General features: G+C 45.7%; 1 protein-coding gene across 3 annotated transcripts in view; it reads right to left on the bottom strand.

Moving 5' to 3' along the window:
* Positions 1-19,310, bottom strand: part of VGLL4 (vestigial like family member 4) — a 156,538-nt gene that overhangs the window by 36,481 nt on the left and 100,747 nt on the right. For all 3 annotated transcript variants that reach the window (XM_081247227.1, XM_081247228.1, XM_081247226.1), the window contains one exon: positions 2,675-2,864. In XM_081247227.1, coding sequence (XP_081103353.1) covers positions 2,675-2,864 — 190 coding nt within the window. The remainder of the gene's footprint in view (positions 1-2,674; positions 2,865-19,310) is intronic.

The following is a 19,310-nucleotide window of genomic DNA, read 5'->3' as shown; positions in this document are numbered from 1 at the left end:
TACTTTTCAACTCCCAAATAGGACATTCATGTTCTTAACACTTAGGGAACAAAACAAAAAAATTTCTCAGGGTCACCCTTTCAATAAGAAAATAAAGAGTTCAAATGACCCAGGAATCCTCAATTTCCAAGTTCTGGAGAAATCACTAGGCAAACCTCTTCTCTCTCCCCCTCCTCCCTGAATCAAATCAAATGAAAGTTAGTCATACTCTGTAGCTTCCTACCTTGGGTCAATCTCTCCATCTCTCTACTGGAAAATATCTCAATATGATGGTTATAGTGAAATGCAGCCGAAGCATGCATCTCTGAGACCCTCTTCATATGAATCTGTAATTTAGTATAGGAAGTTTCTTGGATATCTTAAATAAAAAGGAGGGGACACACTATAGTGCAAACAGGAAACATTTCATCAAATCAAACAATGCACTTAAGTACCCTAACCCATGGAGAAGTAAGAGGTGCAGCATCTTTTAAACCTGCCTGTGAAACTGGTCATTCAGCGCTTAGAAAACACACATGGAAACATCAGTAACGTTACTGAGATGAGGAATTAACCTGCGGCGAACAAGTGACACTGCCCACCTTTCCTCTTTGAGTCCAGGGAGTTGGTCCAGGGGGCGCTGCCATTTCTGTTTTTCTAAACCTGTGCATGATGACATCCATTGTGAGTTGCACGTGAACTCTGCAATTCTATTACTTACACTTTAAATTATTTACAGCGTCATCACAGATCTGTGCATCAAGGTCACATGTGTAACCACCCAAGGAGTTACAAAATCATTCTCTAAATGCTTCGACATTCTAATAATACTAATAATGACGAAAGCTCTGCTTATCATCTGCCAGGCACTGCACTAAGCACTTACCATCTTCCTTTCAGGAAGGAACCACTATTACTCCCATTGAAAGATAAGGAATCTGGGATGTTAACCCAGACATTATGACTTTCAAACATTACATTCACTGTAACAGGCTCTTATTCCCTATCATTACCCGTATCTGAATAATGGACTCATTAATAATAAAAGCAGTAACTATCATCAACTGAGTATTGTACTGGGCCCAACTCCTTGCATATTTTCACTCTACTGCTCACAATAGCTCTATACATGAACTGTCAGCATTGCCATTTTGCAGAGAAGGATATCGGGCCCAGATAAATTAAGTGATTGTCCAAGGCCGCAAAGATGGAAAGTGGCAGAATTGGGATTGAAACTACGGCATGCTTGATCACAAAACCTACTATCTCAGAGCCAGCTCCCCCTTTCTTCATTAAAAAAAAAAAAAGAAAGAGAGAGAGAGAGAAAAGGACCAAATGTCTCTTATTTGGGTTTGGAGAGAGGAAGAGATTCCTAGTAACAAAAGAATGAACTCCAAACAGTTGGACGCCCAGGACCTAAATTATGAGCCTCTCCCTCTTTGCGAGAGGTCATTGTTTTGCAGAGCCTTGTTGCTGGATTCCTGATCGTAGCAAATTCCAGGGCTCCAGACTGCAGGCTCAGCCTCTGACTAACACTACAGTGATTTACTGAGGATAGAGAAATACCGCTGTCAGTACGTCTCATGACTACACACACAGGCCAGCGCGCTGGAATGCCGGCAATGCCGAGGGCTGCTGGCGCGACCGGCCCCCTCGAGCCGTGCTAGGTCCCCGCCTCCAGCGAGGAGCCCGGACTATGCGCTCCACGTTCCTGCCAGGAACGGCAGCATCCTCGAAGAACTGGGGATATGGCCGAGCATCCTGAGTAATCACTATACATTAACTCACGTGTGGCGAGGAGAAAGGGGCAGCGCCTTTTACCCAGACAGACAGCGCGCTCCTGCCAGCCGTCAGGGCGGCCTCTGCCCTCTGCCAAGACCCCAGACGACCCACCGGCCGCCCAACCGCCAGGCCAGCCTCTCCACGCAGCTGCCTGGGGGTCTCCGAGCCCGCCAGACCTCCGAAGAAGCATGCGGTCCCTCCTCGAGGCGTGCGTGTGAGAAACACAACGAGGAGCCCAGATACAGCGCGCCGGTTTCCAAATACAAACGTGGTGATGCCGCATCGGGTCACAGAACTTTCGTCTCAGCAAAGGTGGACACTGAGGCGCAGGGAGTTGAAGCAACGCACGCGGAGGCCTTAGGAGCGGGCGGCGACGGAGGGGCAGGGCCGCCGCCCGGGCACCACCGCACCTCTGCGCGCGGGAGGAACCGCCCTCAGCCGCGCGGAGCAGCCTCGCGTCCCCAGCACGAAAAGCGCCCTCCCCACCGTGGGGCACACAGCTGCGGCTGCACACCTACTTCTCAGGGTGCACAATTGGGGCTCCTGAGCCAGCATTTCACAGCGGTGGCCCGGCGCTCGCCCCTTCGGCCACTGCCCCGGCCCCTAAGAACACTCGGTGGGGACCGGCCCCCCGCGCAAGCAGCCGGCAGTGAGCAGGCAAGAGAAGCCAAGGCTTCCAGACAACGTCCCCAAGCCGCTCTAGGGAAAGGTAGCTCCTCTGGGGAACACGCTCGAATGGCCGCACACATGCGTTGGAAGGAGCTGAGAGGTCACCTCTCCTGGAGCTGTTAACACCGGTTTAATGCCCGCTCCTGGCGGGAGAGCAGCGGGCATCTCTCCCCTTCCGAGTCAGCGGCACAGAGCGGCAAGAGAACCGTGGCCCAGGACCCGCTTCAGTGAGGGGGGCACTTACAGGTGGGGGGCGAAGATGCGACTCATCTTGGAAGCATGGTCACTTTCACAGTCCAGCTCGTCGTCGCCGGGCTCCACGGTGAACTTCCTCTTGCTGGGACTGATGGGCGGGGGCCCCGTGCGGTGACTAGTGAGGGCCGAGGCCACGGGCAAGGTCTGCAGCCGGGGCTCCCCCCTGAGAGCAGCTTCACCTGAGCAGAGAGAAAGAGAGACACGTGTCAGCAAGCAGGAGACACGCCCCCGCCCCTGCCCGACTCCCGGGGGAAAGTTTCTGGCAACAGGACGGGCTGCCATTCTCAAAATGCGCCCGGGCCCCGGGGAGCTGCCAAGCGTGAGCCCTTCTACATAAACGTGGTTTCCCAGCACAGTCGCTCTTTTCTCCCGCAGCGTTACTGAGACATCACTGACATATATCATTGTGTCAGTTTAAGGTGAACAAACGTTACCACCAGAGCTAACACATCCATCACATCACATACCTACCATTTCTTCAATAACTTTTTAGGGGAGAGTTTAAAATAAAAAGTTCCAATAAACTAACTGGGGACAGAGAGAGTATCAAACATAAACCATCTCAAAAGTTAATTGAAAACAACAGAGGTCTTTTGATTTGTGGGTATTCAACTGCATAGCTGTAAGAGTATGATGACCTGACCGTGGGTTCATTAAACCACTAAACTCACTTTTCTTGCGTGTTACACTTTTATTATGTCTTTGGTATGTTATTTTTTTTAAGAATGAGGAAAATTTATGGGTTAATAGTTCACATGTTTGCCCCCAATGTTAAAACAAACAAAAATACATTGTTTAATGGGAAATACATATTTTGTTCTTACGGTACACTAAAAATGGCATGCTAAAAATATGATTATTATCAGCACTAAGTTTCTGTGGATAATCTCTCACCAGCTAAATGCACGTGTGCTGTTCTCAAAATATTTTCAAAGTCAGACACTCAAGATCAGAGTTCACATTTTGATCTGATTTGACATCTTGCTGTTTTTCATTCCCGTTTTAGAAAGGCTTTGTGTGAAGAGATAACTTTGTGCCTTGTTATGAATTAAAATAAGCATAACCTTTCATTACAAGCATAACCTTTCATTACATTATATACTTTCTAAAATTTATAAGCAAGAGTAATAGTTACTTTAAGAGAAAACATCAAGCTTTCTAAGTCATGGGGGGCTGAGTACCTAAAATTTTCACAAATAATAACCTGTTGTGCTTTTCATATTGGCCTCTAAGGCCTGACCAATCTTGTTTCCACTTGGTCACAATTTGAGAGTCACATTAGGATAAAGTCGACTTCATCTGAGGCCTGTGGTACCTAAGAAAGGAAATCTTTGTTTGCCACCACTAATTTTCGTATCATCACAGAATGCGTGGACAGTTTTAACAGCCGTTTGCTTCACACACATACGACAAATACGATTTTGTTAGGGAAAGGAGGGGAAAATGCCTTCTTAATGTTTACCAGGAAAAATAGAAATTTTGCCAATTTAGTCAGCAAGATATAAACTAGCAAATATACAGTCACCCATAATACACCGCCACAGTCAGGATTTTGGCCCCAGAGCAAACTGGAACTTTCCATTTTAAATGAAATACCTAAAACACAAGCCCTATGCTGGCCTGCTACACTCAGAGACTCAGTAGGATTTTGGTTGACCTCTACTACCTATTAAGTCATTTTTGGTTTAAACAAACAAACAGCAGTGCTAATATCTGTACCTTAATAAATTAGAAAATATCCTTTCGAAAGCTGCCCCCCCTTCTCATTCTCTCCTTCTCCACAGAGCATCAGTAAGCCGGTTAACTTCTGGAGGAGCCCTGGTGATACCCTGAGAAACCCAACAACTGCAAATCAAGCCTCATCCACAAGGCACAGCGCCAGCGCACCCTCCACCCAGCGTTTCTCCACATCCTTGGCAGGATAAGTGGGATGAGGAGCACTCTGTGTGGACCCCCGGGCTTTGGGAGCCATTTCATCAGGTGCCAGATGTGTGGCAATGATAGTTGCCATGGAAAATCGCCACCACATCAACGAAGTCGAATCCCCCCAAAAAAGAAAGAGTCTCTCATTACACAAGCAATCACTGTTACGTGAAGAGCAAAACTCTTGGGGTAAGGATAACATTCCTGCTTCACTCCCCAATTTCCATCCTTGTACAAGTTCTTGGGCTTGTTTGCATTTAAGTTCATCAAATGGAGGCATTGCTTATCTTGAGACTGAACTGCTGGTGTCTGGCAGAGAAAGTCCACAGGAATCCTCTGAAAACACTGGAGATTGGTAACTGGGCGGGTAAAGGACCCACGAAGGAACCACAGGTGGTCCTCCTCCCCTGGGGGGAGGGGGGCTTCTCTAGAGATGATGGGGACATGCATGCCGTTAGTGCTGGATTCCCTCGTGTGACAGATGGAGTCACCCACTCAGGGTCACACGTGAACAGGTTAACTGTAGCAAGAACCATGCCCTCTGCCTATCAGGCTAACACCTCCTTCCTAAACACTGTTGCAAGCCCCACACACGGCTCAGCACAAAGGAACCAGGGGCAGGAGGAAAAGAGCCACAGTTAGAAGGGCAGGCAGGTCTGCTCAGTTACACGCCTTCATTCATCTCCGGGCCCCCCTGGAGAGGGCCCTGGCCCAATGCCGGGTATTGTAGAGCAGGATTTGCTGTTGTCAGTGTGTACGTAGCAAAACATGGTTAAAATTATTTTAGTAAAACTGAGGAGTACATTTTTAAAAATTGTTTTTATAATTTTTTTCCCTTTAAATTTATTTATTTATTTATTTACGGCTATGTTGGGTCTTTGTTTCTGTGCGAGGGCTTTCTCTAGTTGTGGCAAGCGGGGGCCACTCTTCATCGCGGTGCGCGGGGCCTCTCACTATCGCAGCCTCTCTTGTTACTGAGCACAGGCTCCAGACGCGCAGGCTCAGTAATTGTGGCTCATGGGCCTAGCTGCTCCGCTGCATGTGGGATCTTCCCAGACCAGGGCTCGAACCTGTGTCTGCTGCACTGGTGGGCAGATTCTTATCCACTGCACCAACAGGGAAGCTCAAGGAGTACATTTGATCTGGGAGTCAAGGCACCTGTGGGATACCCTCCCTTTATTTAGAATCAGGCAAATATGGGCACGTACTTCCCCGCTCTGGGCCTCCATCCAACCAGGGGACAGACTAGCTAATATCTCATATTCCTTCAGACCCAATTCTATGGTCCACAGTCCTGTAATCAATCAAGTAACCAACCAACCAACCAACATTTACTATGAAATTATTACTTGTGAAATACTGAACTAAGACATCAAAACCCAAAGTACGTACCTCAGATCTTACATGTAAAAAAAAAAAAAAAAGTGAATCCATGGTCAAATAAATTTGGAAACCACAGGATTAAATAATTTTCCCAGGAGTTCCTTCTTGTCTTCTAATGCATGTGTCAGTTTCCAAGAGAGAAACACAGCAGCGCTGCCTTCAATCACACCACCCCCAATTCATCCTACACCTTCTGTAGACACAGCCTTCCAAGGCTCCGCTGTGAGAACATCACCCCATCCTCACCCAAACAGCCAGCAGCTTGCCAGTCACTGATAAAACACTATCCAGACTGCTTCAGCATTCAAAGTCAACATCTGGTCCCAGCTATGTTTCCGATCTGTGTTCCTAGTATTCCTCTTTCTAAGCTCTGAAAATTTCAGCCCTAAAAGTTAAACTAGACTAGTCACCATTCCACAGAGAACTAAAGATCTTTACTCAGGTTCTTCCCCTAATCTTCTTGTGTTGAATCCCACACATCCTGCAAAGGCCACTTAAAATGCTATCTCCGTCAGGTTGCCTTCCTTGATTCCTCAATCTCAAAGTCATCTCTCTTCCTGAATACCCACAGAAATTTATCACTATGGCCCTTCCCTTCCCACTTTGTTCTGTGCCCCTTGAAGTAAGGGACACTTTATTCATTTTCTATCCTTAGAACACAGAGCACAATATATCCCATGCAGCAGATGGTTAGTATACACTGACAATGAGTAAATGAGGCAAGGGGTGCCCAGGTTATAGAGTTCTGAGGTACGTTAAAGATCAAAGATAGGGCTTCCCTGGTGGCGCAGTGGTTGGGAGTCCGCCTGCTGATGCAGGGGACACGGGTTCGTGCCCTGGTCCGGGAGGATCCCGCGTGCCGCGGAGCGGCTGGGCCTGGGAGCCATGGCCGCTGGGCCTGCGCGTCCGGAGCCTGTGCTCCACAACGGGAGAGGCCACAACAGGGAGAGGCCCGTGTAAGGCAAAAAAAAAAAAAAAAAAAGATCAAAGATAATGTAGAATAAGGAATTTTTAAAGATCTATTTAAGGATATATTTATATAAAGAACTCTTACAACTCAACAATAGAAAGATAACCCGATTTAAAAATAGGAAAGTAGGGCTTCCCTGGTGGTGCAGTGGTTGAGAATCTGCCTGCCGATGCAGGGCACACGGGTTCGAGCCCTGGTCTGGGAGGATCCCACATGCCGCGGAGCGACTGGGCCCGTGAGCCACAACTACTGAGCCTGCGCGTCTGGAGCCTGTGCTCTGCAACAAGAGAGGCCGTGATAGTGAGAGGCCCGCGCACCGCGATGAAGAGTGGCCCCCGCTTGCCGCAACTAGAGAAAGCCCTCGCACAGAAACGAAGACCCAACACAGCCAAAAATAATAAATAAATAAATAAATAAATAATTTTTTTTTTAAATAAGGAAAGTATCTGACAAGAACTTTCTCCAAAGAAGAGAATGGCCAAGAAGCACAAGGAAAGATCTTCAACATCGCTAGACGTCAGGGAAACACAAAACAGAACCACAATGAGACACCACCTCGCAGCCACTAGGAGGGCTAGGATGAAAAGACAGAGGACAAGTGTTGATGAGGATGTGGAGAGATTAGAAACCTCGTGTCCTCCTGGAGCAAATGTGAAATGTGCGGGCGCTGGGGAAAACCACTTGGGGCAGTTCCTCAAATGGTTAAACACAGACCCAGCAACTACTCTCCCAGGTATATATCCAAAAGAAATGAAAACACATACTCACACAAAACTTACACATGAATGTTCACAGCAGCATTATTCATTATAGCCCAAAACCCAACTATCCATCAACAATGAACAAATATAAAAAATGTGGTATATCCATACGATAGAATGTTACTCAGCTACAAGAAGGAATGAAGTACTGGTTCATGCTACGACATGGATGAACCTAGAAAACAGTAGCTGAGTGAAAGAAGCCAGCACAAAAGCCCACATACCATCGGGTTCCATTTTATGGAACGTCCAGAAAAGGCAAATGCATAGAGACAGAAAGTAGATTAGTGGTTGCTGGGGGCTGGGAGAAGTGAGGGGTGGGACATGGCTGCTACTGAGGGCAGGGTTTCTCTTGCGGGTGATAAGAAAATGTTCTAAAATTTATTGTGGTGAAGGTTGCATAGCTCTGTGAATACACTAAAATCCACTGAATTGTATACTTTAAATGGGTGAATTGTACGGTAATGTGAATTATATTTCAATAAAGCTGTATTTATAAGTAGATGAAAGAAGATCCCAGTATTACGAGATCCTTTTCTCTCTCAGGTTTTTCTACAATTAACTGTTAAATAAGAACAAGCATCCATTAATTTTCCCTGAAATAAAAATAAACCTTTTGTTATTATAGCCATATCTCTCTGTCAGTCAGATAATTTTCTAAATATTTATCAAGTTAAAACAAATCAAAGCAGAAGTGCTTGAGGTTATGTAGACACTTGGATTCATCAGAGTCCTATTAAGCTCCAGCTCAGCTTTTAATCAGATTGTGTTTGAGTGTCTATTACATGCCGAAGGCTGTGCAAAGCGCTGTCAGAAAAACAAATGATGAAACTTATACAGACCCTGACCACAAGCAGGGAAGGAAAAAAAATACACACCAAAAGGAACTTATCTTGGTGTATAAAAGACTTCTTTCTTTTGTGCTCATGTGTATTCTAAATCTCACAATGGTTTGGTAATTGAAAAAGGAGAAATGATCTTTCTTTGTCAAGAACAAACAAGAGGAGGGAGTTTGAGCTGAGGAACCCAGTATTTTAAATTTCTCAAGTTGGCTTAGCTACAATTGTCAATTTAACTTTTTTTTTAAGTTACAATTATAACTAAAGAAGCTCAACTTTTAAAATATATCTGGCCTTTTTAACAGAACATAATCTTATCCAGGTATGTGATGCTGAAGAACAATGCCTAATGGATACAAAAAATTTGCTTAATTGCTGTTTTTAGTCATGGTAGCAGTTCTAGTATATGGATCAAAAATATTCCTTAAATGTTTCTCCCAGTTTTGAAGATGAGCAAGGATTTGGGCCCAAGATTTCACAAGAATCAGCATATATTAATTTCAATTTAAAAAAGTTTAACAGAGAGAAAGAAAAAAGAAAACCACTTAGCTTTATGATGTGCTATATAATGATTCTGCTGAAATATTAGAAGGAAAATCCTGCTCTCAGAGTCAGAAATGGAGTCGGAGAAGAGAGACCAAGGCAGAGGGATGAGACCCACAGGAATGTGCAGCCTCGTTTCAGAATCCCATTCTTGCCATATTTAAAAGCTTCTAAGGGGCTTCCCTGGTGGCGCAGTGGTTGAGAGTCCGCCTGTCAATGCAGGGGACACGGGTTCGTGCCCCGGTCCGGGAAGATCCCACATGCCGCGGAGCGGCTGGGCCCGTGACCCATGGCCGCTGAGCCTGTGCATCCAGAGCCTGTGCTCTGCAATGGGAGAGGCCACAACAGTGAGAGGCCCGCGTAATGCAAAAAAAAAAAAAAAAAAAAAGCTTCTAAGACTCCTTATTTCCTACATTATAATATAGCTAAAACTGAAGTTTGTCTATCATCAAGTGGCATATTCTGATAGGACTGGTTTTCTTTGGCGGACATGACACAGTGGTTCATCTTAGACTGGACCCAATACAGAACCTGCTGGAGGGCCTTCAAAACAGCACCTGTCTCTTCAGCCCTGATTTCTTCATTTGTAAAATTCAGTGGTTCCATTAGCTCATCTTGAAGGCCTACCTTTGGCTCTCAAATCTACATTGTCCATAAGGTACAACTTCCAAAGGTGGTTGATAGAGAAACCGTCAACTTTTACAGGACACCCTTGACATGGTGGGAGCAAAAGCTGGTTCAACTAAGAACTCCTGACTCACAGTTCACCTCATAATTGAAGGAGATTTAGTTAAAAACCAAGCACCCTTCTCGGTCCCAGTGTTCCGGCATCATTTACTTATTCCAATGCTACGAGAAAGTTGTCCTTAGTCAACTGAAGCCCGAGATAAATGCAATGTGGTCCACAAAGCGCAGACTTGACTTTTACTGAGCTGAATGGCGGAGACTAAGACCTTCACCACGGAGCAGAGACAACTGATCCGGTTTCAGAGGGACGGCTGGGTCCCGGGACAAAGCAGGGGCGGTGTCAGAACCGGGCTCAACCCCCATCACAACGCCTCCATCAGCTCTGTGGGCCAAAGGCCGGACAGGGATTTGTGGCTGCACTTAAGGCGGGCATGACTCGGGGGAAATGAATCAAAATAAGGGCATTTATTGTTGTTTTATGGAGGTTAGACAGCACAAGGCTGAAATGACAGTGTCTGTGTTTATGGGAAAGGGGAAGGGACAGCTATAGTAAGGGGTCTCTTGCTATAACTTCTAAGGATTTTTCACAAAAATCTCTACGCCTTGCCCAACTGAGAGCTTTCTGCCACAATTTAAATCTCTGCTGTGTCCAAGATTTTATGTTCTACTCTCCTCCTCACCCCTTTTATTGTTTCTAAACCTGAACCAAAGAAGCAGAACCACGGCTCAGTCCCCCAAGCCAGCTGCCCAGCAATGGGATCCCTCTCCTGTCTGACCACAGCCCACGGCGGCAGACTGACATCACCCTGCTGGCAGGGGAGCACCTGATAAAACAAACGCACTCTACATTTCACAACCCATCTCCCATCTCCCAAGCCCCGGCAGCCGGGGCCTATTCATTTTCTTTCAAAGAATACTTCTTTGTCTCACGGACCAGCAGCTGGGGAGAAGACAGAGAAGTCAACCTCTTTCAAACAGTCCAACTTGTGGCTATTCTTGACTTTTTTCTTTTTTCTAAAAAGGAAGGCTGTCAGGCAATACAATGAAACCCAGGAGAGCCAGCAGAGATAAAAGATGTGACGTAGCGTCTGCCAGCGGCGCAAGGATTCCATGGACTCTACAACTCAGTGCGGAGCCCCCTCCCACCTCCGCTCGGGGTGCCCCACCAAGTGCCCTCCCCACTGTTACCCTAGACTCACGGCTCTAAACCCGCAGCCCGATTGTACATCTGGAGGCCAAACCTCAGCTAAAGGTCACTCTTGTCCAGTCAGCTGGGGTCGGGGGCTCAGGGGAGGCTATGCCAGACCCCCGAACTGAGCTTGGTTTCAGCAGCTCTCACCTTTTCTTTAGAGCAACAATGAGATTGTTGAGAGAGGAAAACAAAAAAAACAAAAAAAACCAACCACAACCTGTATGACTGACTGCTAATAATATAATTAAGGATAACAACACCACAGTAAAACTTGTGGAGTTAAAACACACACTGTTTTAATTAGAATTTCAAGTACTCCAGATAATCTTGTAGACATTACACCTTGTCAGAGCTTTCTTCTATCTTATATCAGCATATTTTATTTTAAAAGCATTTAAAAATCCAAGCTGGTATTCTGGGTTTTCCTGACTATAGTCCTATAAGGGAAGAGAGGAAGAATAACTCCCATCCTGCAGCCGAGGAAATTAGTGTTTCAAGAATGGGTGAAGGGTCTTCCCTGGTGGTCCAGTGGGTAAGAATCCATCTTGCAATGCAGAGGATGTCAATTTGACCCCTGGTCGGGGAACTAAGATCCCACGTGCCGTGGGGCAACAAAGAGCCGGCGTGCCACAACTAAGACCTGATGCAGCAAATAAATATTAAAGAAAATAATAATAATGGGTGAACAGCTCAAGTCACAAAGCTGATTAATAGAAGGGCTGGAAGGAGAAACCTGTCATTGCGATTTCCCAGCTTTCACATCTTTCTAGCTGTGCAGGATGCTTTACAGGTTAAGGAAAAGTAGTGGGAAGAAGACACTTGAAGGGAGGAAGTAGGAAAGAGAGTGGAAGGGAAGGGAGAGGAAGAGGAGGGCTGCAGGGTGAGGGCGGGAAGGGGGACTTATGCACTGAACTGTGCCCCCCAAATCCATATGCTGCAATCCTAGCCCCAGGACTCAGAATGTGACTGTATGTAGAGACAGGGTCCTATGGGTGGGCCCCAATCCAATAGGACCAGTGTCCTTGTAAGAGGAGATTAGGACACAGACAAGTACACACACGGAGGAAAGACCACGGAAACATGAAGGTGGACATCTACGAGCCAAGAGGAGGGGCCTCAGGAGAAACCAACCCTGCCGACACCTTGATCTCGAAGTCCAGCCTCCAAAACTGTGAGAATAGATGGCTGCTGTGTAAGCCCCCAGGCTGGGGTACTATGATCCCACAGCCCCAGCTACCTAACCTAAGGAGGGAAGAAGGAGGGAAGAAAGGCAGGAAGCAGGGGAGGCAGGGACAGGGCTGGAACTTGGGTCTGACACAAAGGCTAAAGCTCTTCACTGACACAAAGGCTAAAGCAGCTTCCACCGCTTGGTCTATCCTGACTGACCTAATCTAGTGGGACTGGTCGAGATGGAGGCCATTTTTTTTAAAGTTTTTTTATTGTGGTAAAAGTCACATAATATAAAACATACTATTTTAACCTTATTTAACTGTAGAGTTCAGTGGCACTAAGTGCATTCACATTGTTGTACAGCTCTCACCACACATCCATCTCCTGAATCTCCTGAATCTCCACCTTCCTAAACTGAAACTCTGTCCCCATGAAACACTAACTCCCCATTCCCCCGCCCCCAGGCATCTACCAATGTACCTTCCGACTCTATGAATTTGACTATTCTAGGTACCTCATATAAGTGGAGAAATGGAAGCAACTTAACGTCTGGAGGCCACTTCCAGATTAGAACCTGCCCGGGAGGGGACGAGACCCGTGGGCTGGCACAGAGAGCAAGGGGAGCCCTGGCTCCGTACCAGGAAGAGTGCAGAGAGACTCAGGCTGTGTCTCGGCGAGAACAAACGCACAGGAGAGACCAGGGCTCTCTCTGGAAAGCACAGGTGAAGGGGAGGGTCGAGGAGACCAGGCGAGGGTCTCACCCAGGCTGCTCCCAGACAGTGCCGAAGCTGCCGGTGCACCAGGGGTGGACAGTGTAGACAGTTCCTAATGGTTTTAAACACCTGTAATTCTCCAGGGGCAAGAGGAGAAAGGGTAAAAAGAGAATCCCAAAGAAATGGTAAGATGTCTGTAATTCCCAATATAATTCTAAATACACACTAAGATGTTTTAATAAGGTGAAGAGAAAGGTTAATCTGATATCAAAAAGCACTAACTGAAAATACTTTAAAGTAAATTAAAAATTGTTATATTCGCATCCATATGTTGCTATTCATTGAATTAGCAAGTTCTACATCATTTAAAATAATTGTGTTGGGCTCAGGGTTTAAAAAAAAAATCCGTGCAATCTCATTTACCCTACTGAGTTCACTTTATACCTGAACTGTATCTTCATAGATTATGTAATACTAACCTATGTGAAATTATCACAAAGTAAGAGGACTCAAATTAATCTTACTATCTATATCATCTATACATATATACCACATATATATCATCTCAGCTTAAAGAAAATTTCAGGTACCTAACAGTGAGATAATCAGGCTGAAGAGCCACGGATCTCAGTCTCAGGTTGGGTTTTGGCTTCATAAATCATAACTGGGATTTAATAGGATTGAACACCCGTTCGCATCCTTGGTTTCCTGAGCCAGACCTAGTAACCACACCGGCTTCTGTTCTTGGTCCTCGAACCCCAGACTGTGGCTCTGACGGGAGCTGCAGAGGGTTCAGAGTAAATCAGAGAAGCTGAGTCTCAAAGGACAAGCCCTGCTTTTACTGTATGGTGTCTGCCTGGATATTAGAACATCAGTACAGTGAGTCACACGCCCTCACATGTCCCTGTCTGAGGCCCCAGCACTGACACATGACCTGTGAACCCCAAGGAGATAAGAGCAGTTCAAGTACCTTGGATGCCAAGTGCACAGAACCCTCCTTAATGGGAAAGACTCTCTAAGCCCACCAGAAATTCTTCACTATGTTTACTAGCAAATCTATTTTTGTAACATGTTCCTGTTAATAAAAAAGAGGAGAATTATGAAAGCAAAGTGTCTGCAGGTGGTATTGGAATCAGGCACTCTGCTGGGGACTTGACTTTCTTTCAAGTAGAGCTTACAGAAGGAATCGCTGAACGACGTGAAGCAAGAAAGAGGCTGTCCTGACCTCTTCAACAGGAGAGCCACCTGGGGAAGGTACCACCTCTTCAATGTATTGTATAAGTGGGTAAAAATACCCTAAGCAACTCCCTCTTCCAGCCCTTTGGCATGCAACAGGTTACACATCTAAGGTAACAGGCTAGTATCGGCACTGTCAAAACATTCTTAAATTTAAGGGAATTCTAGAGGGTATGACCGGGGCCAGAGGCCCTGGGAGGGTTGAACCTAAGAATCAGTCACTGACCACTGAAGGAGGAAAAAGAGAGAGAGTTTGGGGAGTGGAAGGAGAGACTGGAAAACTAAACATTCCTTCCTCTGATGTCCCATCACACTGACCCTCTAGAATGGACTTCTCACACCCTGGCTACTCTCGAGCTTGCCTGGGTCCCATCCTCTTTGTCCCACCTGCGTGTGGTCAGAGTGCGGCCCCGTGACTCGTTTCTGTGTCCCCGACCATGCTGGCCCAGTGCAGAGAGACGTGGTGGGCTTTGGGATCAAAGGTGTGATCTTGGCAAAGTCTCTTCGTCTCTCTCGAGCCTCTATTTCTTCATCTACCTTGAGGGCTTCTTTTGTGAGAACCAGTGAAAATGCACAGGAAGCTCCCAGCCCTGCACGGGCCATCTGTTACTATACCATCTGTTCAATTCCAGCCTTTGATATGACTCCCATCCAGAGGATGAAATGATGGGGGCAAAGGAACTACTCCAGGGTCGCTCCCACTGTTCACAAGAGGTTAGCACATGCACAGTTCCCACTAGTCGAAAGTCAGACACAGTGCCAGGAGCACAGGTCAGTGGCCTTCCAAACCTGCTCCACCAAGAGCCAGTGGGGGATCTCGGGGCAGCTACCTGACTGCCTGTGACTGTTTCCACGTGTGTGAAAAGGACCACGTGAACCCACACGGAGGCCCAGATCTATCTTAAGGGTTAAACAGGACACTTGGCACAGTGCCAGGTGCTCTAGCGCCCCTCCCCACCCCCCCCCACACACAGAGGCTCCCCTCGTTTGCTTGTTTCCAGACGCCTTTCCCCCCACTAGAATCCCTCCTGACCAATTCAGTCATCCCCACTTTCAACATGCAATCTCAAGGCGGCCTGCCGCCCAAGAGCACCTCTTCTGATACCACCGGCTGGAGTCTGCCCGGCTCCAGCTCCCAAACTACAGATTTCTGAGCCGTACCATCGTGTTTGCTGCTCTCTCAAGAGACAGACAGGCAGTCTTGTTCTCTGCAATATATTCTAGTCCAGACCTGGAGGAATAAGAGGAGGCTCCCAGGAACCAACTCAGAATTCATACATAAACTGGCATATGAACTCCTGAAGGCCACAGATGGGCCAACCTACCCCAAACACGGGATCTCACATCAGCTCCAAAGCCCTTCCCGCGTGGAAGCCGGCAGGTCGCTGGGACATGACTCCGACATCTCAGAAAGCCATTCTGCCCACCCACACAGTGGCAGCAACCCACTGTACTACTTACTGCTGCTCAGTGGGCTGGTTTCAGAAGCCAGAGTGATTTTTCCAAGGATTAAAATAGGACACAAAGTTCAAAGACTCCACAATACTGAGAGCGAAAGAAGCACTGGGCACTCAGGCACACACGTGATCCAAGGGCCTAATCACCGTGAAGACTGGTAAAACGAGCCAGTTAAAGTAGGATTTTGTCAGCCTTATCACTCAAAGAGCCAAGTGCCCAAGTACATAAGTTTATTTTCTCCAATTCTTAAAATAATTTTAAAGCCACCGAAAAGTTTAATAAGTGAGCATCCCATTCCCTTCCCCTTGATTCATTTCGTCTGTCTACAGACATGCACCTTTTAAACTATAATTTTTATAATTTTTAAGGTACCTTGCAGGCAGGCATCATGTCATACCCCAAATACTTCAAGTGTCTTCTACTAGTGAAGGCACTCTCCTTCACAGACACAGAACCATCATCACACCCAAGAATGTTAAAGTTCATATATCATCACTATCTAATACCCAATCCAGGTTCAAATTTCCTCAACTGAACTCTTTTGGGGGGAGGTAGTGGAGAGAATCCAGGATCCAATCACACACTGGCCGATGGAGTTGCTGCATCTCTTAATTTTATTTTATTTTTTTTTTATTTGTGGAATATTTTTTTAAACATCTTTATTGGAGTATAACTGCTTTACAATGTTCTGTTACTTTCTGCTGCATAACAAAGTGGATCAGCTATATGTATACATATATCCCCATATCCCCTCCCTCTTGCATCTCCCTCCCACCCTCCCTATCCCACCCTTCCAGGTGGTTACAAAGCACCAAGCTGATCTCCCTGTGCTATGCGGCTGCTTCCCACTAGCTATCTGTTTTACATTTGGTAGTGTATATATGTCACTGCTACTCTCTCACTTCGTCCCAGCTTACCCTTCCCCCTCCCCGTGTCCTTAAGTCCATTCTCTACGTCTGCATCTTTATTCCTGTCCTGTCCCTAGGTTCATCAGAACCTTTTTTTTTTTTCAGATTCCACATATATGTGTTAGCATACGGTATTTCTTTTTCTCATTCTGACTTACTTCACTCTGTATGACAGACTCTAGGTCCATCCACCTCACTACAAATAACTCAATTTCATTCCTTTTTATGGCTGAGTAATATTCCATTGTATATATGTGCCACATCTTCTTTATCCATTCATCTGTTGATGGACACTTAGGTTGTTTCCATGTCCTGATTATTGTAAATAGTGTTGCAATGAACATTGTGGTACATGTCTCTTTTTGAAGTATGGTTTTCTCAGGGTTTTTGCCCAGTAGTGGGATTGCTGGGTCATATGTTGTTCTATTTTTAGTTTTTTACGGAACCTCTATACTGTTCTCCATAGTGGCTGAATGAATTTACATTCCCACCAACAGTGCAAGAGGGTTCCCATTTCTCCACACCCTCTCCAGCATTTACTGTTTGTAGATTTTTTGATGATGGCCATTCTGACTGGTGTGAGGTGATACCTCATTGTAGTTTTGATTTGCATTTCTCTAATGATTCGTGATGTTGAGCAGCTTTGCATGTGCTTCTTAGCCATCTGTGTGTCTTCTGTGGAGAAATGTCTGTTTAGGTCTTCTGCCCATTTTTGGATTGGGTTGTTTGTTTTTTTGATATTGAGCTGAATTAGCTGCTTATAAATTTTGGAGATTAATCCTTTGTCAGTTGCTTCATTTGCAAATATTTTCTCCCATTCTGAGGGTTGTCTTTTCATCTTGTTTATGGTTGCCTTTGCTATGCAAATCTTTTAAGTTTCATTAGGTCCCATTTGTTTATTTTTGTTTTTATTTCCATTTCTCTAGGAGGTGGGTCAAAAGGGATCTTGCTGTGATTTATGTCATAGAGTGTTCTGCCTATGTTTTCCTCTAAGAGTTTTATAGTGTCTGGCCTTACATTTAGGTCTTTAATCCATTTTGAGTTTATTTTTGTGTATGGTATTAGTGAGTGTTCCAATTTCATTCCTTTACATGTAGCTGTCCAGTTTTCCCAGCACCACTTATTGAAGAGGCTGTCTTCTCTCCATTGTATATTCTATATTCTTGCCTCCTTTATCAAAGATAAGGTGACCATATGTGCGTGGGTTTATCTCTGGGTTTTCTATCCTGTTCCATTGATCTATATTCCTGTTTTTGTGCCAGTACCATACTCTCTTGATTACTGTAGCTTTGTAGTATAGTCTGAAGTCAGCGAGCCTGACTCCTCCAGCTCATTCTTCTTTCTCAAGATCGCTTTGGCTATTCAGAGTCTTTTGTGTTTCCATACAAACTGAAATTTTTGGTTCTAGTTCTGTGAATAATGCCAGTGGTAGTTTGATAGGGATTACCTTGAATCTGTAGATTGCTTTGGGCAGTATAGTCATTTTCACAATGCTGATTCTTCCAATCCAAGAACATGGTATATCCCCCATCTGTTTGTATCATCTTTAATTTCTTTCATCAGTGTCTTTTTTTTTTTTAACACCTTTACTGGAGTATAATTGCTTTACAATGTTGTGTTAGTTTCTGCTGTATAACAAAGTGAATCAGCTATATGTATACATATACCACCATATCCCTTCCCTCTTGCACCTCCCTCCCACCCTCCCTATCCCACCCCTCTAGGTGGTCACAAAGCATGCTACTGTATGATTGAGCAATCCCACTACTGGGCATACACCCTGAGAAGGCCATAATTCAAAAAGAGACATGTACCACAGTGTTCACTGCAGCTCTATTTACAATAGCCAGGACATGGAAGCAACCTAACTGTCCACCGACAGATGAATGGATAAAGAAGATGTGGCAGATATATACAATGGAATATTACTCAGCCATAAAAAGAAACAAAACTGAGTTATTTGTAGTGAGGTAGATGGACCCAGAGTCTGTCATACAGAGTGAAGTAAGTCAGAAAGAGAAAAACAAACAGCATATGCTAACACACATATATATGGAATTTAAAAAAATGGTTCGGTGGCTTCCCTAGTGGCGAAGTGGTTGGGAGTCCGCCTGCCGATGCAGGGGACGCGGGTTCGTGCCCCGGTCCAGGAGGATCCTGCATGCCACGGGGCGGCTGGGCCCGTGAGCCAGGGCGGCTGAGCCTGCGTGTCCGGAGCCTGTGCTCCGCGACGGGAGAGGCCACGACAGTGAGAGGCCCGCATACCGCAAAAATAAAAAAATGGTTCTGATGAAACTAGGGGCAGGACAGGAATAAAGACGCAGACGTAGAGAATGGACTTGAGGACACGGGGAGGGGGAAGGGTAAGCTGGGACGAAGTGAGAGAGTAGCAGTGACATATTACACTACCAAATGCAAAACAGACAGCTAGTGGGAAGCAGCTGCATAGCTGCATCTCTTTAATTTCCTAAAGGAACTTTTTCTATCTTTCTTCCTCTTCCGTGACATTGGTGTATTTAAATAATCGAGACCAATTAACTGCCCTACAATTTTTGGTGATCTGATCATTTCCTCATGATTCGATTCGAGGTGAACATTTTCGGCAAGAATATGAGAGGTGGTGTGGACAGCACATGGCATCATATCAAAGGCACCTGATGCCACTGTGTCCCACTGCAGGTGCCACTAAACTTGAGTACTTGGTTACAGTGATGCCCACAGAATTTCTCTATCCTAAAAAAGTAATCTTTTCCCTTTCATAGTAATATGGGGGTGAGCATGCTGTCACTACCTCTCAATCTCTTGCTCATTTATTAAGCACCTTTTATTTGTTCTGCAAGAG

Source organism: Mesoplodon bidens, assembly GCF_964165515.1.
Source record: "Mesoplodon bidens genome assembly, chromosome: 10".
NCBI lineage: Eukaryota > Metazoa > Chordata > Mammalia > Artiodactyla > Ziphiidae > Mesoplodon > Mesoplodon bidens.
This window is presented reverse-complemented; position numbering and strand designations above follow the sequence as displayed.